The 24,647-nt window shown below is 31.5% G+C and overlaps 7 protein-coding genes across 11 annotated transcripts in view; 2 read left to right on the forward strand and 5 right to left on the reverse strand.

Annotated features, from left to right (window-relative positions):
- Positions 1-58: 58 nt before the first annotated feature.
- LOC131663094 (superkiller complex protein 8) lies at positions 59-1,778 on the reverse strand. The gene is made up of 8 exons (XM_058933189.1): positions 1,639-1,778; positions 1,413-1,525; positions 1,183-1,352; positions 822-1,060; positions 670-763; positions 506-599; positions 264-435; positions 59-196 (listed from the first exon to the last, which is right to left on the reverse strand). Exons 1-8 carry the CDS (start codon positions 1,639-1,641, stop codon positions 104-106), a joined length of 978 nt encoding a protein of 325 aa, XP_058789172.1. The 5' UTR covers positions 1,642-1,778; the 3' UTR covers positions 59-103.
- A 2,609-nt stretch (positions 1,779-4,387) lies between these two features.
- On the forward strand, positions 4,388-5,546 carry LOC131663096 (protein seele). Its single transcript, XM_058933191.1, has 4 exons — positions 4,388-4,664; positions 4,740-4,855; positions 4,923-5,126; positions 5,213-5,546. The coding sequence occupies exons 1-4, from the start codon at positions 4,577-4,579 to the stop codon at positions 5,414-5,416; spliced, it is 612 nt and encodes a 203-aa protein (XP_058789174.1). The 5' UTR covers positions 4,388-4,576; the 3' UTR covers positions 5,417-5,546.
- Positions 5,547-5,885: 339 nt separating this feature from the next.
- LOC131663095 (protein immune deficiency) lies at positions 5,886-6,831 on the reverse strand. Its single transcript, XM_058933190.1, has one exon. It carries the CDS (start codon positions 6,648-6,650, stop codon positions 5,904-5,906), a length of 747 nt encoding a protein of 248 aa, XP_058789173.1. The 5' UTR covers positions 6,651-6,831; the 3' UTR covers positions 5,886-5,903.
- Positions 6,832-11,340: 4,509 nt separating this feature from the next.
- Positions 11,341-13,596, forward strand: LOC131663060 (complex I assembly factor ACAD9, mitochondrial). 2 transcript variants are annotated; one of them, XM_058933135.1, is made up of 3 exons: positions 11,341-11,525; positions 11,584-11,833; positions 11,931-13,596. In XM_058933135.1, exons 2-3 carry the CDS (start codon positions 11,592-11,594, stop codon positions 13,588-13,590), a joined length of 1,902 nt encoding a protein of 633 aa, XP_058789118.1. In that variant the 5' UTR covers positions 11,341-11,525; positions 11,584-11,591; the 3' UTR covers positions 13,591-13,596. The 2 variants fall into 2 exon arrangements, with proteins under 2 accessions (XP_058789118.1, XP_058789119.1); XM_058933136.1 differs by having other exon boundaries at positions 11,341-11,833.
- A 1,154-nt stretch (positions 13,597-14,750) lies between these two features.
- Positions 14,751-17,512, reverse strand: LOC131663061 (programmed cell death protein 2-like). Of its 2 annotated transcripts, none has more exons than XM_058933138.1 (6): positions 17,239-17,512; positions 16,798-17,077; positions 16,598-16,713; positions 15,719-16,161; positions 15,093-15,554; positions 14,751-15,024 (listed from the first exon to the last, which is right to left on the reverse strand). In XM_058933138.1, the coding sequence occupies exons 3-6, from the start codon at positions 16,706-16,708 to the stop codon at positions 14,760-14,762; spliced, it is 1,281 nt and encodes a 426-aa protein (XP_058789121.1). In that variant the 5' UTR covers positions 16,709-16,713; positions 16,798-17,077; positions 17,239-17,512; the 3' UTR covers positions 14,751-14,759. The 2 variants fall into 2 exon arrangements, with proteins under 2 accessions (XP_058789121.1, XP_058789120.1); XM_058933137.1 differs by having other exon boundaries at positions 16,598-17,077; positions 17,239-17,321; positions 17,394-17,419.
- A 2,361-nt stretch (positions 17,513-19,873) lies between these two features.
- LOC131663065 (probable serine/threonine-protein kinase DDB_G0278845) lies at positions 19,874-24,117 on the reverse strand. Its single transcript, XM_058933144.1, has one exon. The coding sequence runs from the start codon at positions 23,961-23,963 to the stop codon at positions 23,571-23,573; it is 393 nt and encodes a 130-aa protein (XP_058789127.1). The 5' UTR covers positions 23,964-24,117; the 3' UTR covers positions 19,874-23,570.
- Positions 23,983-24,647, reverse strand: part of LOC131663064 (atypical protein kinase C) — a 33,503-nt gene continuing 32,838 nt past the window's right edge. For all 3 annotated transcript variants that reach the window (XM_058933143.1, XM_058933141.1, XM_058933142.1), the window contains 2 exons: positions 24,217-24,358; positions 23,983-24,122 (listed from right to left, as the gene is read on the reverse strand). In XM_058933143.1, coding sequence (XP_058789126.1) covers positions 24,271-24,358 — 88 coding nt within the window. In that variant the 3' untranslated portion in view covers positions 23,983-24,122; positions 24,217-24,270. The remainder of the gene's footprint in view (positions 24,123-24,216; positions 24,359-24,647) is intronic.

Raw genomic sequence — 24,647 nt, forward strand, 5'->3', positions numbered from 1 at the left:
TTGTAAAAGTAGTTTTGTTTAGAACAGTAGATTATAATTAATTTTGTTACCAAAAAAATTTTTATTTTGCTCATATAAATGTACAGTATATACAAATTCAACATTATTCTGGGTGTTCATACAAGTTTACAGCTTTGTCTTCAGCTACAGAAACAAGCAGATTATTTTTAGTTGGATGATATTTTACACCCCAAACCTGAAACATAAAAACAGCAACAAAAATTATTAATTGATAAAATTTTAAGATTTTAAAAAAATATTACTTGGTCATTATGTTCTCGGAATGTGTGCAAGCATTGTCGCTGAGCCAGTTCCCAAATTTTGACAGTATGATCAGAACTGCTTGATGCAAACTTCTTACCATCAGGTGCAAATGATACTCCCAATACCCAAGAAGCATGTCCTGACATAGTTCCAGCAACTTTGGTGTCTTTTCTATAAACAATTATAAAAATTATTGATTCAATACTGAATTTAAAATTTTATTGTGATTTATTTCACTTACATATCATATAGTTTCATGTGACTATCATCACTGGCAGTAAGTAAAAGCTGTGAGTCTGGTGAAAAACATAGAGAACGAATTGGCATAGCATGTCCTATAAGGGGAAAAGTGAAATGATATCAATCTAAAAATTATATAAACTTTTTCAATTATAAAATACTCACCTTCTAAGGTCTGGAACACTTTGCCACATGCAACATCAAAAATATTAATGATTCCATCAATAGCACCACTTGCTATATACTTTCCATCTGGGCTCTGAAAAATAACTTTAATTACTTTCAATCTTGAATAATTTATACTAAAACTATCTTACATAAGCAATGCTAAGATTGAATTTTCCTCCTCTTGTATCCAGAACTTGTTCCTGTTTTCCATCTTCTGCATTGTACAAATGTATTTTGCCAGCATGACTACCAGAAACAATATACTTATCATCTGAAGAGAAGCATACTGTCCATATGTCCACAGGTCCTACTTCGATACCAAAACTTTTTTCACCAGATTCCAAATCCCATACTCTCAAACTTGAATCCAAGGAACTGGATGCACATTCTATGGAAAAAATTTATTGGAGGTAAAATGTTAATTCGTTTCACATTTCTATAACTATTTAACAATTTGAATAGTTAAAATTGCAAAAGTTATTAAATAATATTTAATTCATAATTTGTTACTTGTTCCATCTGAATTAACAGCAACTGATACAACTCCTAATGAATGTCCAGTAAGTTTATGTTTGAGTTTTAAATTTCCATCCTTATGTTCCCATACTTTTACACTATCATCTACTGAGCCAGTTATCACATAGTTATTTGTGTCATCTAGATTTGATTTTATAGAATCTCTGAAAAGTCAGTTTTCAATTAAAAAAACAATCATAATTCAGATATGAAGCTAATTTTACCTGGAGTCTTCATTGTCCACTTGCATAGTATCCTTCTTCTTTTTTGGACAACCCCAAGCACAAGTCCAAATACTGTCCTCATGTGCATTTTCGGTTTTGTGTATCAAGGAAAACTAAAAATATTGCAATAAAGTTGATTACTTACAAAAGAAAATTGCCGGTAAAATTTCAGTAATACATCTAGTTTTATTTCAAATAAATTTCTAAAAAAAGCCGTTTCTTATACCATAATTTTTCACTACTTTTATTGATAAATGTTACGTTCTAAGAAAATCTCTTCGCTCAAACTAACATATCACAAAGATCACAAAAACTTGCAAGCAACACTTCTCAAAAATTATGTTTATAACGCATAATGCACTGCAATCTTAACCTCAATAAGCAGACGATTCTTTCGCGCATGCGTCAAGTTCATAGAGACATGTATACAGGGAAGCACAATGTATAACGAGAAAGAACATCGCCTATTGTTTATGAGTGTATAAAGTTGGCAAAGACAGGTTTTTTAATTCGAGAATTAAATGGAATCTAAATTAAAAAAAAATTTTTAATTTAGATTCCAAAAAGCTACAGTTGCAGTCCTAGCACTGTTATTTTCATTAATTACTTATTATAAATACTGCAAAAAACCTTCAAAAGCGGTCACTTTTAACATTTCGAATATTTGTTGCAAAAATATCTTTTTTTAATTGTAATACAAATTGAAAGACAGCTTTTGTGATTTTAAAAAAATTATACCTTACACGATGGAATCTGTTAATTAGTTACCGAGATTTTCTTATTAGTTTAAAGTAAAAGACGTCCAAAGTATGGAACTGTAATTTTTTTAGTTGAAAGTATTGAGTTACAAAACGACTCAATCTCATTGTCAAAACGTCAATTTTGATATTTATTACGGGTGTGTGAAAAAATTGATTTTTTAACTGTGGCGTTTATATACTTTATAAAAAATATCTAACTTGAAAATTCGGATAGCTAAATTCGCAACGAAAATTTTGAAAAAAAAATTTATTTATGATTATGGGAACCAAGTTAGTGTTTTTTATAAATCGTAGTCCTTAAAGTTGGAAGATATATGTTGCGGCATGGAATAGTAAAAAAGTAATATTTTTTAATACATTGTTACGTTTAAAAAAATTTTGCTCTTGTTAGATGATTATAGAGGAGGATGAAACTCTGAGATCACAAAAGCTGAAAACCGGTTGCAGCAGTGGGGAGGATCTCTTTCTTGCGCGCGTTCGAATGAAGTCATGCACTCGGAAAAATTTAACGTATCTCAGCAATTATTGCACCAATTTTTATTATCCTTTTTTAATCTAGGGTAGCTTCAGGAATTAAAAATAATTATGCCTTTGTCGTCAATGAATGCAGACTTAAACGTTTAATAACAATTATTTAATTAAAATAAACGCATACGTATGAGAAATAATGAGGATAAACATTGTACGTAAAATTATATTCATTATTAAAATTTCATATTTTTATGTATAATCATATTTATCTATTTCTTTTTGGCGTAAGTTCATAGGAATTATTCGAGTCGCATTCGCTTAAAGTATATATACGTATATTATCTAAATGTAAATTATAGTCATCGTTCTGAATAGAGTTGCATTCAATTGTTTCGACGTTCGAACAGTTTTTCCCTGAACAAAATCCACACAATCGTGAACATTTTAAACCGTGTTTACGGTAGCTGCAGGAAGCTTCGCACTCTTTTTGACATTTACAAGATATTTTTTCTAAAGCTTCGGGTGGTATCATTGTCTCCGAAGAATAGTATATTGCTTGTAAACCATATTTTCTCTCTCTTTTCCAATCATGAGGGGATTTAAGACACCAAGCCACGCTTGTATTTGCAATTACGTTCTTTTGCAATACTCGGCACCTGCCCTTTCAATCGGGAGTAAATTTTCGAGTTTATAAGATTTATTTGTACACCTATTTCAAAATGTAAATAACATAGCTCGCTTAAAGTTAAATATTGTCCGCTTTTTTTATCACTTTATCAGCGCTATTAAAAAACATGCGAATAATAATAACTGTATATCATTAACAGATTAATTATAAAACGTTGTAGCTATATCAATTAAAGTTTCGTGCTCTACTTTTTCAAAAATAGAGTTTTTTTCGATACAAAAAATGCAGATGTAGTCACATCCTGTTAAAATATACATAAAAGAGATAATTCCTTTTAAAATAAGGATATTTCAAACTATTAATTGTATAAAAATTTTGAGTTTTTACTCGTTGTACACGTTGTAGTTACTGGTCTAATTTTTTGAAAAACTAATTTAGAAAATTCATCTATTAAATGACACAATAGTACTAATAAATCGGTATCGTTACCTATTATAATTACGTTATCTCCACATTTTGAAATATTAATCGCAGTATTCACAATTAGGGCATCCATCTCTTCGATGGCTATATAGAGGAAGTGAAGGTGTATTCTTCAATGCAATTGAAATTGTCGGCAAATACGCTTTTGTCTCGTATGTTTTATTGTAATGTATTCTTCTTTAGGCAACAAGTCCAGACACAGTCGATTAAAGACTATCAGAAACACGGAAAGGGTTGAGCTCATTATAAAAATCAAATAATTGTAAGTCCGACGCATCTCTTTTAATTCTACTCGCATGAGAGCCTACTGTAACCTTCAATAATTATTTAGTAATGGAACGTTATTGTACCTCTTATAACAGAGATTAGGAGGGAAATCGGTCAAAGTATGCTTGGCTAGAGATTAAGAGGAAAATCGCTAAAAGCAGCTAAAAGTATAGGTCGTGCCGTGCTGACTGCTTCATCAGCTCTCAGTTAAGCCAGTGCCATCTACTAAAACTAAAACCAACTAACACAGGTCATACAACAAAATAATGTGACGGTAAATTTAAATCTCGCTGTTCACAATGACTCCAATGTCCCCAACTCCCCGCGAGATTCTATACACCGCATCACATATACATTTGTCAATATTCTATTGGTGCTTCAAGTTTTTCTCACCTGTTAGTGTCAATGACACGTGGGCATTCACCAGCGTGCCATGTAATGATTATAAAACAAAATACTCATTGCTTGACTTTCAGTTGAGTGGTTGAGCTCATTGAATATTCAAAACCGTTTCAGTTTATTTATTCATTTTTTTTTAAAGTTTTCGTTCTAAGATGAAGTCGATAATTATTTTTTCTACTGTTCTACTCCTATCAGTAGTTGCAGCGCATGGTGTTAACTTAAAACAAGTAAAATGTTTAGGTGTGTATGAAATTTAGTTTTCCATGTGAAATATTTCATATATTTAAAGGTAAATAAAATATTTTCCTTGTAAAGTTTGTAGAACAGTAGTTGATGAATTCAAACATGAAGTGAACAAGATTGACCCAAAAAAAAATATTGAAATTGGACAATATAGATTAGATTCTAAAGGAAATGCTGTACAAAGAAAAGTAAAATGCATATTTACAAAATGGATATTAATCTTACAGTTATATCAAATACGTTTTGTTATTAAAGGTTCCTTTAGCTTTGTCAGAAGTGCATTTATCGGATATGCTTGATTCAATTTGTAAAAAAATGGATGATTATGTGCGAGCTACTTATAAATCTAATGGTAAATTAACACTTCTTAAACTGATTACTGATGAAGGAATGAATCCATTAATGGGTGAAGTAGATATTATACAAGATGGTGACTTAAACAAGAGCTTAGGATACTTTGTAAGTTCCTTTTAGATCAAATTATATACATTTTTAAGTGAGAGTAAGCTGTTCAACACTGTTATTATTTTTATTTATAATTTCAGTGTACAGACATTGTGAATGAGCACGAAGATACTTTCATAGAAGTCATCAGCAAAAAAGAAAAAAACGCCAAAGACAAAATCTGCACAGAGGTTGCAGAGTATTGTGGAGAGTTTACAGATAGTATAGACACAAATGATGATGACGATGAATCTGATGATACTGAAGAAAAGGAAAGCCAAGACTATGATAAAACAGAACTTTAAAAGAAATTTTCAGTGAACAAAAACTGAAATATCAATGACTGATGTACAAAAATTAGTATTTTATTTATAAATTTACAGGGCATTTTGAAATGTTCTTGTAAAAATATCACAATCTTTATCTTTTATATACATTTTGATATTACCAAAGGTATAAATTTACTCATCTAAAAACAATATAATAGTAAAAGTTAATATATTTTTTCAAATTCATCTATGCAAAAGTCAATATTTGTTAAATTTTCTTGGATGCGATAACATAATCATCTATATAAACAGTAAAAAAACAGTATAAAAATCAAATATATTGTTTCTAGTCAAATAATTAAAAAAATTTTCAATATAAATATCAATCTTCAATATAAATCATTGTAATAGTCTTGATAAATATAATCAAGGCTTATAATCATTACATAAAATATTGACATTAAATTTTTAAAATAACAATGAAGAATGAGTATAAAGCTTGAATAATTCTATTGAAAAAGAATTATTCTGATTTATGAATAACTGCCAATTCTTTGGCACAAACATATTCTTCAGCAGTCCAGAGTGCTTTGAGTAATGCACCAAGTGTAGCTAGCTTCCCATACCTATGGTTCCAAATTGTTAGAACTTGGAACATCACCTCTCCTATGCCTTCTTTACTGTGATCTATAAAGCATTGTTCTACTTCACTTTTTTTTAAATCAAGATTCTTGGCCACTTTTTTCCAATTGTCTCCTATATACTGCTTGGTTGTCAATTTATCCAGAGTAGTAATTATTGATTGGCATTCGATCAAACTTTTAATATACTGTGGCATTTCTTTATTTGCTTTATCTGTCTCTTTGTTTCTGTCTTGTTCTTTTTTGCTTGCTGATGTACTATTTGCATTGACATTTATCAGAGTTTGATTAGAAAAATTGATACTGACGTTGGTAGAACCACTTACAACGTTGTTAATGGTCATACCCCGATTATTACTTGAGCTGCTATTCTTTCGCGATTTTCTCCTTGGCTTTTTCTCTTGTTCTTTATCGTGGTTAGAATCGCGATCATCGGACGCACTACTATTTTCATGATTTAAACGTTGATGACGGTGTTTATTACTAACGTTGCCGATTTCTGGATTAGATGGAATCTTTTGATTTTGTTGCTCTTGAATCCGCATTTGTTCTTTTAAAGTTGTTTCTTCAGAAATTCTTGGGGGATCGGCTATTGCATCACAAACAAGAGTATCAATATCGGTCGACATTCTTCCCAATTAGAAAATATTTACGATTTTCAACTTTGCTAAAGTAAATGTATATTTATACGCTTTTGCAATAAACTTTTCTTATAAATATAAGGTTATCTAAAATGATAAGACTGACAAAGTGACAGCGGTGAGTTTACCCATAGGCAAATAAAGGATAGACTGCTGATGCCAGGTTATGGAATTATCCGCGAGAGTGAGAGAGATAACAACAAATATGGGGAAGCTCTCTTTAAGTCGACACTTATTTGCGTGGCGACAGCCAATAAGGTTAGTAAGCGTTGACTACAAAGAGACAGAAGTTTCCTAATATTTGTTGTTATCTCTCTCACTCTCGCGGATTATTCCATAACCTGGCATCACTGCATCAGCAGTCTATATTCATTATACCCAGATAACAGAATACGTGTCGGAAACAGATATGACTGTCGGAATCATGTGAAAATATCGAAAACTGTCAGAAACTTCAACATTAGTTAGTTTTAAATAGCGGTGGTTCTCTAATTGAGAGCCGATATGCATACCAAACTGTGATACTTTGACATTTTTTAATTTCAGGTAAAAATAAATACCTTCATTGTTATCCTCATTTAGCTAAATTTCCTAATATATTATTTGAAAACTAATTATGATCCAGTTACGCTAAGGGTTTAATGACCAGAAGTAATATGAGGCATTTTATTTTATTTTTTATATTATCATTCCAATGGTTATTTTTTAATTAATTTAAAACAACTCGCTTCGCTCGGGCGTAAACGTCACACGAGACGAGAATCTACTTTCCCAGACTTGTATCGTAATGTACATACATACTATTATGCAAAACGTCTTAATTTTTAATTAAGAGAAATTATTCGTAGGTTGTAATTATTTTTAAAAAACAACCCATTTTACAAATCCTTTTAAGCAACAATTTTATTTCATAATTTCATCACCGTCGTTTTTGGAATCTAATTCATTTTCCTTTTCAGAGATTTTAAAAATAATTACAACCTACAAATAATTTCTTTTGATTGGATTGACGTGAGCATCTTGGAAGAGCAAAAAACTTGTTTCATATTTAAAATTCTTCTAAAATAGCAATGTAGTTTAACCGATTAAAACTCAAGCCGAATTAATCTAGCCGAGATAGCCTGCTCAAACTAACTATTACATACATGGCGTAGCTAAGAAAAAGTATCTGTGTTTTTTTAATTTGACAATTGTAAATTTGTTTAAAAAGTTATTTAAATTATTATTAAATTTAAAATGATATATAAATAAATAAATACTTCCGTAAGCATTTATAAATTGATACTGTAATAAATATTATTAGTTGTAGTGAATATTAGTATATACATATAAAGTCGAGATATATAGCAATCTATTGCGAGAGTCTAAATGCAAAACAACTAATTAATATAATACATACAATTTTCTTCGGCGTCGTTCTCATTCAAATTGCCAAATACCAATAGCCAAATAATCTACATCACCCATTATCATATCGATGTCATTATTTTCTGGATACACCGCGTTTTGGGCAGTATCAGGTTCGCGATGTCTGGGTTTATGCTATATAATTTCTTCACTCGGAATGAAACTGTACAACTTTACCACATCCTTGTAATGCTAAGCAATCTTTGATATGTATTATTGATCTTATTGAAGCAATACTCTGTAAATTTCTATATTTATTTTTTATGTATTTATTTTCTGTTTCTTCTTTTCGGTAATAAGCTCTAACGATGTAAACGAGTAATAACGCTTGTATAAACAGATGGTATAAAGTATTATAAAAGTACTAGATGATTGTATGAAATCCAGCAAGAGGCCATCTGATGGCTTGAAATTACATAGTATATTTTATTTTTTATCGGCTACCGCTAGATGACCTATTGCTGAATTTTACACGTCCATCTAGTTAACTTACCACCTTTACAATAGTTAATATCTTTTTAACAAGTTATTACAATTATACAAATCAAGTCAAGATGAAGATATTATCCGTGTACTTAGTCTAATTGTAATAAAAAATTGTTAGTTTCTTCTTTGCTGAACTGCAAAAAATTTGCTACGATACATTTTCGGGGAAATTAAATATTTTTGGTATCAGAAGTTATACGATCAAACATTTTTTTTTTGAATAAATAACTTCTTCAGTTTGCATCCATCCTTTTATATCTTCGACTGCCTCTGGGATGAATATAAAAAAAGTTATGAAACATGGTACAGTAGCTGATCTCAGTAAAATCGATAATTCGATGGATTGGGGTTTTAGAAAATTTTTTATCAAACGATCATTTATGGGTTCATATTTTTCATCGAGTCTGATGAGCTTACATGATGTAAAATTAGAAGACTTTCCACATATATAGTATTTATTTGATTTTAGATAAGCACCGACAATCTTTTTGTTGAACAAATACAATTATATAAATATATTAAAATTTAGACAATCACTTAGAATTTCTCCTTGTGCAACAGTTATTAACACCGATCGTAGTGTTGCAACCGTCAGTTATAGAGAGCATTAATTTAGTACATTACGATACAAGTGCGGGAAAGTAGATTCTAGTCTCGTGTGGCGTTTACGCCCGAGCGAAGCGAGGGTGGAATGGTACACGAGACGAGAAACTCTTTCCCGAAACACTCCGCGCGGAAAGTACGTTTTTCCCGCACGCTCGGCAAAAAACGTGCGTTGAAAATCGCATTTTCTACACGTCGTATCAAAAAATACGCTACGGCACATGTTCGGGAAAGAGTATATAAAAAGTTTATAAAAAGCACTTGATGTATCGTAATGTACTATTTCGTGAATTTATTCACTTTAAATCATTATTTATATAATAATTTGTTTTGTCAAATAAATCTTTCATATTTTTTATTTTCTTTTTATTTATTTTATTTATTTTTTGATATTGAAATGGAGCCTATACAACAAATTTGTTACGTACGATATCATTAATTTTTATATTTATACATAGATAAAACGGCATTATATTTATTAAGCATATATCTTGCTGAATTATTAACTTTGATGAACCTATTTTTATTAATTGAACTGATATTTGTTTGTGCCTCTTTCTCTCTCTCCCTCTTTGTCGATACGTATATAGATAATAAATAATAAAATTAAAAAATCGAATTACTATTATTAGACAAAAATCCATTATTAGATAGAAAAATACGATAACGTGATGTATAAACAAATTAATATTTCCGTAGACATTTACAAATTGATATTGTAATAAGTGTTATTAGTATAGTAAATATTAGTATATATATAAACCACAGATTATAATTGTTTTATATTGATACTTAGCTCATATTTTTATTTTCATAAAACAATCTTATTTAGAATATATTATAATGTATAAAAAATTGATTTATAATATGTATTTATGTAAATACTTAAAAAAAAAGAATTTTATTCATTGAAATTTGAACCTGAGTTTCCGAGAACGAAGAAAGATTTCATTTGGCCTTTGGCCTAAGCGCGAGGAACAGACTTTTGCTATTCGACCCCGGTCCCATGTATGTACACCCAACGTGGATTGAATCGCGACCCCCCCAGTTAGGTTGGTATGAGACTATGAGTGCTACTTTCAGTCCGTAACGGTGGTTTTCAGATCGGCCATAGTATAACGCTCGTTCTTAAATTATATAATTAAAACCTAAAATCAAATAATCATGCATCTAAATGCATTGTTCGGCAAACAATTAATTTTAAACCTAAAAAAAAATTAGTAACGTTTTAGCTTTTTATCGTATCTTAAAACGAATTTTCATTTTTGAATTTTCCCGCGGTTTCTTCGTTCAATGCAACGACGGAATTCTCATACCAACCTAACTGGGGGGGGTCGCGATTCAATCCACGTTGGGTGTACATACGTACAGATGCGGATGGATACGGACGCGAATCGCAACTGTAGTAACATCACTAAAAATATCTAGTTCGATTATTTATTACCAACACTACCGGTCGTGAGTAAGGGTCTGTCTCCATAGGGCCTGCCTGAGTCCGTCCGAGCCGGCCGAGATTTTTTATGGGCACGCCATCTCTATAATTTCGTATCCAATGGCGAGTTTCATAGTGAATGGCTGCGTTTACATAAACGAGCCCGATCGGACGCAGCCAATACGAGAAACGCATGAACACGAAATTATAGAGATGGCGTGCCCATAAAAAATCTCGGCCGGCTCGGACGGACTCAGGCAGGCCCTATGGAGACAGACCCTAAAAGTGACTGTTGTTTAAAACTGTAGCGCCGAACGTACCACATTTAATGTTCAAATGTCAGGTCTACAATTTACTTTTCAAATTTTCATGAATATTGCTTATTGATGAGTATGCTAATGTAAAAAAAGTTTTTGGGATGATTAATACATATCATTTATATATATTTTCTTCTTCTTCTCATATATTCAAGTACTTCCATAAAATTATGGCCTAATTCCACTAATTGTAGTTGAAAGTCTATCAATTCTCTATAATTTGCCATCTTATAGACTGCAATAATGTAAAGGTTAGATAGGCGTTCATTAAATGCGGTACGTTCGGCGCTACAGTTTTAAACAACAGTCACTTTTGCTCACTACCAGTAGTGTTGGTACTAAATAATCGAACTAGATATTTTTAGTGATGTTACTAGAGTTGCGATTCGCGTCCGTATCCGTCCGCATCCGTACGTACCTATGGGACCGGGGCCTCAGCGGCCAGTGGCCACGGCACCGCCACGAATACTGAGCTCTAAGGCATTTTCAGGCCTGCGCTATAAGCGCTAAATTTTATTCAGCGTGTGTTACGACGTAACAAGACAGGTTATATTTACACCTGCGTCTGCACTTTAACTACCTTTGTTGATTTAAGTTACTCTAAAAATTAGTAGAAAAGTAAGTTTTTCTTTGATTCATTGATAATATCACTATCTCAATCATTGACATTTCGAAGGAAAAAACATGCTTATTATACGAGAAGTATCAAGACGGCATTTGCCTTGTTTCTCTAATACTTGCTATCAATTCCGGCATTTGACAACTAAAACGAGAGAAAAACCAAAAGATATTATGGCAGATTTTAAAACAAAATTGCCGGCAGCTAAATCAAAAAAACCCAAACGCGATCCCTTCGTCAAAAATCTCTTCCTTGGTATTGTCGATACTGAATTTCTTGCTTATCCAGAGCCACAGCATTACGACAGGTAACGTCTGATTTAATTATAAACAATGTGATTGTTGAACTTTTATCAGTGTACTTAGTGAAGATTATTTTTATCAAATTGGCAATTTAATTTGAAGGTATAATGAATTTCAAGAGTGGTTTCAACCTCTTAAAGATTATATGAAAACTGTTAATCTCAATGAATTTGAGGAAACAGGCGAAATACCAGCCCATGTCATTCAAAAATTTAGAGAATTGGGAGTATTTGGAACAAGAATTCATGAAGATTATCAAGGCTCAAATTTATTAAATTCTGAGTTTTTGCAAGTTCTTGAAGTTGTAAGCAAAGTACCAGCTCTTGGTGTTTATTTACTAAAACATAGTGTACCACCTATAAATATTTTGAACAAATATGGAACAGTTGAACAAAAACTCAAATACCTTCCGAAAATTGCCTTAGGACAGTCATTAGCTACAATAGCTGTAACTGAACGGGAAAGTGGTCCTAGTGTAAATAATATAATGACCACAGGTACATTATCTATAAATAATGATCAATGGATAATTAATGGGGAAAAAACGTTTGTTTCCAATGTAAAAAATGCAGATGTATTTTTGATTATTGGTCATGCTTCCCAAAGTGGTAATGTAGATAGACGACCAGAGACTCTTACTGCTTTTCTTGTAGACAAGGGGAGTGAAGGTTTGCATGTAGCACAGGATCTTATTCATACAGTAGGTTTGAAAGGTTTTAATACTGGTAGGATTATAATGAAGGATGTAAAAATACGCAAAGAAAACATTCTTGGAAAGGTTGGAGATGGTGCTCAACACCTTATTGATATGTTTGCCAACAGTAGACACTTTATTGTATCTATAACAATATCTATACTCAAAGCCTTTTTAGAGCTACTAATAGATGATATTCTGCAAAGGAAGCACTTTAACCAAAATTTACATGAGACAGAAATGGTAAAAAATGTAATATCAAACATCTCCTGCTCTATATATAGTATGGAAAGTATGCTTTATATGACCGCAGCAATGATGGACATTTATGATAATCAAGATGTGCAACTTGAAGCGGCTCTTACAGAACAATATTGCATTCAAGAATGTTTAGCTAGGATAATGGAGAGTGCTGGACTGATTGGTCCCAGAGTTACTACTCTAGTCAAACCCTTTGAGCAATTATTTAGAGATACCTTTACAGTTACAAATTATGATAGTTCACTCATGGATACAAAAATTTTCTCAGCTCTTTTGGGTGTTCAACATTTTGGTCTTTTTATGTCAGATAAAATAAAAAAAGAAAGGAATCCATTTATGTTCCCCAAGAATATTCTGATGAAAATGTTTTTAAAAGAAAACAGGTTAAAATTGCATTTAGAGGAATATTTGCACCCCTCTTTACAAGAGTGTGCTGATTTTCTTGATAGAAGTCTCTTTTTATTAAAAGATTGCACAGAATACTTATTAATTACAAATGGTCTGATCATTACTGATAGACATGCAAATCTTAGTAGGTTGAGTGATATGGCGTGTCAAATATATGCATATATTGCTAATGTTAGTCGAGCTTCAAGATCTTATTGTATTGGTAACAGAGATTCCGAAAATGAAATTAAAATGAGCATAATATTGTCTTACAAATTAGAACAAAGAGTTAAACAATTAGCTGAAGATATCAAAGCCAGTGAATATGGAAATGGTGATTTCTTAAGTAATGAAATCGCAGATATAACAATACAAAGGAAAAAATATATGTCAGTAAACCCTTTACAAAGAAACTATTAATTGTACAAAGATATATAGTTTTTATTATAATGTAAAAAGACTGTTTCAAATTCTTCTACAACTCAATGAGTTTGTTCAACTAATGATGAGAAAACTTACTGCATTCTAAAAAGTTCATTGAATAGATGTTGCATTTTTTTATTACAATGAAAGTAGTCCGCAAATTACGATTAGATTCTTCTATAAATTTGCCATTATAAAAAAGCTGTAAGATATTAAGAAGTACAAGACTTCGAACTTTAATTGTAGATAAATTTGAAACATAGCATTTTAATTCTAAAATTACTCATGATATGATTACTTATATCTGCGAGTATCAAAAATTTATAAGTGACTATGAGAATAATTGTTAATTAAATAAAAATAATTTTTTTTTTCGAAGAATTGTTTATTTAACGCTTCTGACATTGCATATACGCTAGCACTATATTATGTATAATCATTGACTTTGTTGCTAACATTTATTTGTTTTTTTGTTATGAGCTAAGAGCTTAAGTCAACGAGAAATGCACTGAATTGTATCACTATTATAAAGAAGACATTTATAAAAAACGTTCCCTTTTAACATTCTAGTTTTTTAACTCCAGAATCAATCACATATTTTTCTATCTAAATTTACTTTCTTTTGGTTTCAAAATATCTTAAAAATAAAATTAATCTCTCTTTATTACCTTAATGATAAGTCTGAAGTTACAGTATCTATTGAAGCTTATATGCTAAGATAATGATTCAAAATACAGTGCACGATAAAATACTTTTATAATTTTTTTTTAATAAATGTTTAAAATTATCTATGATAAAAACAAGTTATTTTTGTTGTTGCTATAAGTAATAAATAAATGCACGCTTAACAAAACAATAACTAACAAATAAACTAAAAAAAGTACAATAATCTAAGAATAATAATAAATTAAATCTAATAATAATAATAAAGGAATAGTTAACAACTTTAAGTATATAGATCGCCAAATTGTCTGTCTAAAAATGACCACTGGTTTCATTCTTTGAGTGTCCTACGCCGAACGATGGACGGTACACGCTTTCCTGTGTTTTTGTAATTTCTACAAAAAGATCAGGTAGTTTTAATCCAACGCTTGTTTTTTTATCTAGTTTAGAAATTCTGGAGTGTTTTGGAAGAGTAGTGTTAAGCATATCAGTAGGCTTGAGAACTACAGCCTCTCTGCCTGGACAATCACGTGCTCCTCTCGGTAAGAGTCCGTGGTAGACCAACAACTTCTTACGCACGTGAATATCAGAATCGTGCCAAACTCCAATTGGAAGTAACGGTCACTGCGAGTGTTAAGTTTTAGTTTGGGTATCAGAGTCGGTAAAATCTGCAATTCAAAGTTCATCTCGTCGCCACAATGTCTGCATCTACCAATGCAGCCGCCCATTGGATATAACAGTAAAGGTGCAGAATTATCCCTTGCATACCTAGAAAATTTAATAAAGTTAATTTATTTTAAATTGTTAGCATTTGTGTAAATTAACTTATACCATACCTCAAAATTTGACCAGGATTTTTTTGTATCCGACTAACAAAGTTATGAAACATCTCATCACCGTGCTTGGGTATACTTTTTTCATACTTTTCCACGCCACCATCGTACGCTTTACATTCATCTGAAATTCCATCAGAATGTTCAGCCGTGGCATCGGGATTTGAACGCTGATATTCGACGAACAAATCTCTGACATGTTGGGGAACATCACTGACTGAATACTCTTCGTCAACGGAAATGAATATTTCCATAAAGTTTAGAGAGCTTTTACCCTTAGATTCGGTCTCTTGAATAGGTGGCGGTGTAACTTCCTGCAGTAAACTTATCAAATCGCAATGTGGTTGTGTTGGCGTATCGATGCAAACGACTTCGCTTTCTTCACCCTCGATTTCTGCCGACGCGTGTGGCGAATCTAGTCGACCTACTGCGCCTACTCCAACAGGAGATTCAACACTTGTAGGACTAAAATAACATATTTTCTTTATGATATTTATTGCTTTCAATACTTATTATGTATAAATATACATAATAAGAAATCTAACAAGGTTCGAATAATTATTAATCATGAAAAAAACTGTTGTCAATCTTCTCATACCTTAATCATAAAATATTGAAATTAAAAGTACCTGTTTGCATTAGGATCATCTACTTGTAGTTCTGAAAAGTCACCTTTAAGTTCTTCTTCATAATTAGTATTCTGTGCTGACAAGCTGAACTTATTTGAATCACTTATCAAGTTGTTCCCATTTCTTTCAGAATCATTGTCGTTCCAATTACTATCACCCCAATCATCAGCATCAGCTAGCCAGCTCGTGGCAGTTGTTTGTACTGTCGCACAAAAACTTGATAGTGTATCTGTATTAGCAGCGTGCTCTAATGACTGAACCCTCAAGCATGTCCAACTTTCATTTTGATTCCAGCAATTTGGATTTATGCATGAAAATATGTATAATGTTCTATGGTATTTAGAATTATCAAGTGGAGCATAGATTTGTAATGCCAGTAATTGATGAAGCCCACATAGCCTACATTGAGGTGCAGTCAGTGTCGTCTGTTCATTATGCCAATCCTGGAAATATTCATCTTTTTATTAATCATATTATTACTCTAATAATATGATTAATAATTGTTAATAGTTGATATAATTTTCTCAAATACAAGAACATACCAATCAAAAATAAAAATTTGATATTAATATTTTAATATTACTAAGGGTTTATAGTATAGATTAAATTCATTTACAAGTATTATATAGCAATCAAAACATTTAATTTCTTTTGAAGATAGGTATAGAAAATGTTGTTATTCACAACTTTTAAGAATTTTAATAGATTGATTATTTAATTTCGAAGTTTCATCGATGTATGTGAAATCAGTATCTTTATTACTTACAGTTTGTATCTTTTTGCATTTGTACTGTAAGAATAAACAAAGAAACCCTACCAGAAGGTTACCATACTATGTAAGAAAAATTAGTTAATATAAAAATAGTGCTGAAAACTTACTGGTTTACCGCCAATTTTGTTAGTTGTAAAATTTACAAAGCTACGGTGCTTTTCAGTGACATATTCATCCTCGTAGCCCAAATAAATCCTTGTCCTGACATCCTGAGCCATTTAAACTGGATGAATAAATTAAAACTCCAGTCAGTAAGTTTGAAAACAAAGGCTTCTTTAAAATCAATTTCAACTCGAGCAACTCGTACTCTTAGAGGAAAAAAAGCCTCGCAGAGGCAGAAGAGAGATGTCTTTTTGTGCCAGCAGTACTTGAAAACTAGCAAGTATGTATAATCCTATTGCAGCTGATGAACCGTTCAGTAGGCATGCGTCGTCCGTAGCTTGGAAAAGCGGAGCAACTCACTAACGCGTGCGCCTTTTTGTGGTTGCGGACTTATCGATTTTCAGCCCTCTTTTTCGAGGGTGTATGTGCATCCAACAGCGTTGTGTTGAGAGAGCAAAACACACCTCGTTCAAATCGACGCCCTCCTGCGAAAATGTGTCACGATACTTTGTTGAATTTCCAACTTGATTACATCGATTATTCAATCTACATTTTCATTTTATAGGCGAACTATTTAGCTATGTTATAAGTTTCAATAACTATATATTAAGTATTGGTTATTCAAAGAGGTTATAATTCTAATTACCTTGGAATATCACTGATGTCAGATTTTAAGATATGGCGCTTATAAATTATAACTTATCTACTACGGTTATTTTGTTTAGTACTCTGTTTATTAAAAACTTTATTAATTTTGAACTATTTATTAATTTGGAATCTATTTATTAATTCTGAACGAACCTGTTTACATTTATATAGAATGAGTTCCGCATAGTTTCTATACGTTTCGTTTCGTTTCGTTTCGTTTTAATGACCTTACCTGAGGAGTCCGATGCGCCACAATTCAAATTTGAGACGCATAGTTTCTACAAGCATACGCACCTATAGTTTCCTAAAAAAAACAGACGACTTTGGACCAGTTGACGTCACGTCATTAATGTCTTTTTATCGAACATTATTTACATTATTTTTATATTATCAAATTAATTTATGAAAACTTAACAAAAATTAATAAAGTATGATAATGCGTGTATGCAGTGTTACAGTGTGTTCCTTTTTAAATAAATTACCTAGAAACTTTCAGCAGTTGGTGCCGTACAAAAAATTGTTCAGATATATACTTAATGTGGCAATTACATCTTCCTGTCTAAATAGTTTCGATCTTAAGATTAATTTTTAAAGTTATTCAAAGGTTAATGTAATTTTTTTATATTGCAGCCTATATTTCTGATACCGGATTCGAAAAAATCGTGAAATTTTACGTGCAAAATGATATATTAGTTCATAGATATACCAAGGTCAAATCAAGTTCAGCATCCGAAAACAATATTTAAAAACTGTTTTTTTCATGTCTGGTATAAAAAATGTTAGAAAGTTGATACAAACAACCTTAATTTATATTTTCACTTTAAAAGGTCATCCATAGAGGTCAAAGTAATTTGTGGAATGTCTGACATTCCGCTCGAAATAAATAAACAAATTTTGTTTAGAATATGTAAGAAAATTCGTACAAGAATATATACAAATGCTGTAAAAATTGAATAAATAAATAATACACGCATATTATTATTTATTTAATTTTTAAAGAAATCTCCATTATTGAGTAAGATAAAACTTAATTAAATAACAGTGACCTGGGATTTGACCTTCAGATTGATTTTTAAGATCAAATTAAAGGCTGCTTTAGTCTTTTTAATGGGGACCCATATTTATTATTATGATTTGTATTCTTAGTAAGAAAATACATAAAATTTGTATAGAATATTTTTTTGAAAATGCCTATCTATCTATGTCTTGCTGATAAGCGGTGCAAGAGAAAATTACTTGTTTTCTCTTGTTTGTTGATTTAAAAAAATTCTTTTTCTGTGTGAAATAAGTAATACTTTTTTTAGTTGTCGTCGTATCACAATTCTTGGAAAGGCGTTAGAAAGCGCGTTTTTCTTTAGTTTTAAAACATGATCTTTTGAAATTTCGTAATTGTTTTCTCAACTAAACGGAATGTTGAAAATAAGTAGGAGAAATTCACGAGAAAAATCAAATTGCAGCATATGTTGTAATGGGAAATCAATATCAAATATTAATTCTTGTTTCTGGTGTGATTTAGGAAAAGCTTACAAAATGTCAGCCAAATCAGCGAATAACACTTATTTTTAATATTATGTGTGAGAGAAGTAACTCGTGAACGATCTTTCTCAGGATAGTTCACGTAGAACTATTTTAATATCTAGCTACTTAAAAGGACGAAATATGCAGAATTATTTGAGAAACGAAATTGTTGATATCTCGTCTCTTGGGGCATATCAAGGCCGATATCTTGCTGTGGCAAAGTTTACAGCCATAATTATCAAGGAAGGCTTTATTACCCGAACCACGTAAGAATTCAAATCATTAAGTGAAGAGAGAGAGAGAGAGAGAGAGAGAGAGAGAGAGAGGGAGAGAGACGTCAATCATAAATATATGCAGAAATCATCGTCGTATTAGATACAAAACAAAGGTTCAATTCTCGTCATTATAGTAAACGTACTGGTGTCCCGAGATCAACAGCCAGCAAAATCTTGTGTCTTTGCAGATTCCATTCGATTCGCATGACGTTGACTCATGCATTAATGACAGCTGATGATGTTCGTCGCAGACTCAACTTCTTTAATTGGGCACAAGAATGCGTGAAGATCCGGAATTCTTTAGATATGTTTTCGGATATGGATAACGGGCAACTTAATAATCATATCATTATTGGTTTATTCAGAACCCTCATATTAACGATAAGCATAGATGGAGCCTTATAATTTGGTGCAATACAATGAATAATTGTAGAAAGCCTTATTTTTTCGATGAGATTGTTAATGGTGCCGCATATCTTAAGTTTCTATACAGAATTAGTTATTAGAATTATTGGAAGATATGGATTTTGAAACAAGACGACAATTATGACTACAACACTGTCGCATCGCTCACTGATAGTTGGTCGAACCATAACTTTCTGTGTAGTCAATGCCTTGCTTTGACTAACTGGATATTTCTATTATGTCTTTATTATTTGAATTGGTTCACCCTCCTGATTGTGGCGCGTACTTACATGATAATCAAATGGTTAAACTAACTTGAGGATTGTATTATGTTATAGAGTAGCTTAATTCACTGTCATGTAATTTAATTGATTTAATTATATTTTAAATGTAAACAGAAAGGAATTAAAATTAAACAACATTAAGTATTTTTCGCTAAAGTTTATTTTCTAAAAAGTAAATACTCATTTCGCAAATGTATGATATACAAAATGAACAGTATGTTAGACAATGTACTAAAAGACGCATCTTTGCTGGTTCGCATTATGATAAACTTATACACTATAATATTCAGATAATGGGTAAATTAGAAATTGGATGTTACAAAAACAAAATATAGCTTTCAAGGTTCTATACAAAGCTTATCGTATAAATATACGTAGAAATACAAAATAAAAATTTTTTATATACGTAAGACAGGACATCGTATGATTTGCAGTTTTTTTCTTCTCTTAATGAATTTGGTAAACTTTGTGAGTCATGTCTTAATGTACATTAGATAGGGTATTTAAGAGTACTTTTACAACATAAATTAATTGCGTTAATGATCGACAGAAGTAAACGATCGTTATAACTTAATTATTTATATCAGATTTATTATTTATAACCATAGGTAATATACCCGATTTTTCAATAAGATGTTCGATCTAGGCTAACGAGTTTCCATTTAGAATCGAAAAAAAATTAATTACCATTTACTTTGACCACGATCACAATAGCATCATTACTAAAACCTTTTCTAATAACTTTGGGTTTCAATTAATGATGTCTAAAACCAACGAAGGCAAGTAAATCTAAAAAATCGCTCAATCGGTGGAAGACTACACAGGAAGTAACATTTAGCCATATATACTAATTGACTTTTATTAGCCTGTTATTGATGTCTAATTAAAAACTCGTCGAAGCTAGAGTCGATCTTATTTCGAAATTTTCGAGCAAATACTTGTTTTTTATCGCAAAATGTAGATAATATTAAAATTGGCCTTGTTTTATCTGTTTAAATATCAGGCCAACACAAAAATGCATCCTCGACACATTGTATAGCAATTGTTTCTAACCGCGGATTGGCAATCTGTAAAATTCTTTGCAATTGTTTTTTTTTTGTTTTCACAATCCATATACATGTACATGCACACATATAAGATACCAATTTATCAACGGATTCTATTTAGATCTTTCAATCAAAACCTTCATAAGAAATCTTTCTGACGGCCACAATATTTATTTAACAACTATTATTTTCTTTCCATTTTAAAATATACCCTACGACAAATATCATCTTACTCAGTTTATGTAATAATTGTGATTAATTATCACACATATTTGCTTTTTGATCCTTCTCTTTATCCCTTTGTGAAATTGTATATACAGATTGTTTAATAATGATTTGCTCGAAATTATCTTGGTAATTTCTTAACGCAGTTTTGAGGAACAAATACTACGCGCATGGGTTAATTCTTTTTGTAAGTCAGTATTTTTTTGCAACGATTACGTACATAATATTAATTATATCAGGTAATTTTACTTAAAAAAATCATGCTTTCATAATTTTTAATAATGAGAACATAACTTAACTTTTACAAAAATATTATCAACGGCCACATTTTCCCATCGACACTCCGCTTTTTTTTTTAATTCAAAGTATTTAACATTTTAAATATGAGGCCATTGTACAATAATTTGACAATCGATAATAACAGCAATCAATATCATGTATATTGGTTATAATTAGAATAACGTTTTTATATAAGTGTTCATTTAAGTCATATCTTTTCTGCATTTTTATTTATTTTTATATTAACGAATGACAAAATAAAACTATCGATATCAACCAATAAGCGGTTCTTATATTTGATGAAAATATCAAGTATCTCTTCTTCAATTCACGCGCCACAATTCAAACGGTACACTTCATTATTCTTTTAGAAATCCATCGCAACTCTTTGACAAAGTCACAGTCAACTTTCACGTAATACAAGATTAGATTGATATATCTCGTCATTCTAGAACACGTAATACTAATTTGGTAGAAAGTTATCAGCAATAAACATTACAAAAACTGCAATGTCTAACGTCCTTATTTGTTTTAAAAAACTTTGGTTTTATGCTGCCAAATAATTTGGTAAATGCCGAAGTGTTTCTAGTTACTCAAATTCCACCATATATAGATAGTATACACCATGATCTCATGTATGTTCAATCTGATTTTATATTACGTTAATCTATAATATCATCGTGTCATAATAATAATTACTATTTCTCTTTCTTTCAATTCGTTAAATTTATTATAATACAATATACAACTACAGACCTTTGTCCTAATCTCGCCGTAAACGTAATTAAAAATCATCATGTGAATTTTGACGTACGATACATTATCTCTCTATATACATATGAATTTATAATATTTCGAAAGTGTTATAACAAGTATCAATGCGACATCGTTATTTAAATAGTAATAGCATCTTTTATATTTTGCATAATGTATTAAATACTTTTTAATCTACTCGATTGTATTGGAATTGCGTATATGATACATTTTAGCTTTTTTTAACATTACAGTATTAGCTATTTTTTCTGTCTAATAATTTATCCTTTAAAAGTATTTAATAACTTTGTATGTATTTGCAGGTTAAGTATAGCCAACTGAGTCAATTTAAAATCAATTGTCAACTGCTTTTCTGTATATAGACTTGGATTAATGCGAATCAAATAACGATTAGAAATTCGTTTCAAATGAAATAAAAAGGTACACGGGAGAGTCGCGTAGATTATAAACAATTTATAAATAGTAATACCTATAAACAAGTTAATATTATATTTTGCATGTGTGTGTGAGATGCATAGATATTAACAATGACATCAAATAACTAAATGTCTTGGAATGATTATTGTTATATAAAACTGCTTGCGACTCTATTTTTAGTTAAATAATATTCAAAATGTAATTTAAAAAATTAAAAATTAAAGTTATAAGTATCAGGTGCGTTTTTCACATCTTTTCGTAAATTCGGAATGGACGTTTATTTTCTTTACGAGGAAATTAAGTAATCTACGTTATTGACAAACCTACTCATTTAACTACAAACAAATCTAAATACTAAGCATGATTAATAAAATTTATGCTTGTAAAACATATTTCCATCATTTTTTTCTTTAATTACAAACCGCAATAAAGCATAAAATTTTGAAAGATTCGTCATTTTCGTTATATACAAAATTAAAAAAAAATAATTTCTTTTTTAAAACTTTTCAAAATGGCGAATTCTTCAAAATTTAAGGCTCTCCTACCAGTACTCGTTCATTCAATGCTATTTCCAAGTCTTTATTTTTGTAAAAATTAAACCATTCACAATTATAAATCATATTCAAAAATCTACCAATATAGTTATATATTCATTGTAACAATTAAAAATTATATATACCTAATTCAGCATTAATACGACTGTCATAATCATCCTTGCATCAATGTGCCAACATAAAAAAATCTAGGCTCTATATTACTTACAGCATTTGTAATCTACTTTCGATTGGCGCACTCTGCCACTTATAAAAATCCCTCTTTCTCGAGACGAAAGTTTACAGATTGATTAGTACTCGAAAAAACGTTTAAGTACCATTGTGTTATATCATCAGTTTGAAAGGCGTTTTACAATACTTACACACCACCGTGTCACTCCGTTCGCAAAATCATACTCTTGCGAATTGTCTACAAAAATTAAAAAAACTCCGAGCCTGCAAAAATGACAACGAGTCATAAAGATTTGTTTGTTTTATTGACAATCTCATAAAAAGAGCGCGTGCTATGAAGATTGCAAAAAACGAAGCAATGCAGCATCAGCAGCATCATCGTCTAGTTCAAGGGAAGACAAAACATCTGTTTGAGAAGTCCCTTCTTGGGGCTGTCCTCCTCAACCACGTCGTCGTAATCGTTCTCATCAAAGACACTGCCCATGAGCGAGGTCATCTCGTTATTGTTGTTGCTGTTGTTGTTGCTGATGTTGCTGGAATTGACAGAGTTCATGGAGTCGTAGCTCTGGTCGGTGAAGCTGTAGGTGGTCGACCTGGTGGTGTAGCTAGGTGTGTCGTAGCGAAAGGCGAGCGGCGGTGGTGGTAGGTTGTAATCGTTGTAATTGTCGTCGCTGTGTACATAACGCATGAGAAAGAGTGGCTGTTGTTGGGCCGGTTGCGTTGGTGGAAGTAGCGGCGGATGATAGTATCGCGGCTCGACGTTGAAGTGTAGCATGGCTAAACGGTCTTGGAGCTCGTTTATGTAGCTCTGGTGGAGCTGACGGTGATGCTCCTCGTGTTGGCGCAGCAGTTGCTGATAGCAGTTGTCGGCTGGCAGCAGCGAGTACTGGGGCTGATATTGGTAATATTGGTGATGCTGTTGCTGGATCACCACCTGTGGTCAATTTCGAAAAAAGAAAACGTGAAATCTTCCAATTGACACTAAAGGCCTTGATGGTCAAAGAAAGTTAGTATGGACGTGTATTTACCGCGAGATGCTCCTCCTCACTGCACGCTGACGCTTGCTCACTCGACGTCTCTTGTCACACGCAGTCCTCGAGAGACATTAGCAGTGGATTCACATATTCGAAGCCTTCGAATTCTGTCTGGTCTATTCTTTCGATAACGCGCCTGTAATAATATTGTTAACTTCAGTTTTAGTGTCTCTTACGGGGGAAAAGCGTAGAGTTTGACCTTGTACTGTCAGAGAAACGCGAAATAGATTGTCAATAGCGTCAACGTCAATTGAAAACAAATTCAGTTGACGTAACTTTGACAAAAGAAAAAGTATCGCAAAATACGGAGACGAATATAAAAAGAAACGAATGAATATCTAAAATACGCCTTGAAGAGAAGCAAAAGAATATTAAATGAAGTTGGCTATGGATAGATGATGGCAGGCAGAGGCACAGTTTCATTG

The sequence above is a fragment of the Phymastichus coffea genome, unplaced genomic scaffold (assembly GCF_024137745.1).
Source record: "Phymastichus coffea isolate CEN01 unplaced genomic scaffold, Cenicafe_Pcof_1.1 PCOF00031, whole genome shotgun sequence".
NCBI lineage: Eukaryota > Metazoa > Arthropoda > Insecta > Hymenoptera > Eulophidae > Phymastichus > Phymastichus coffea.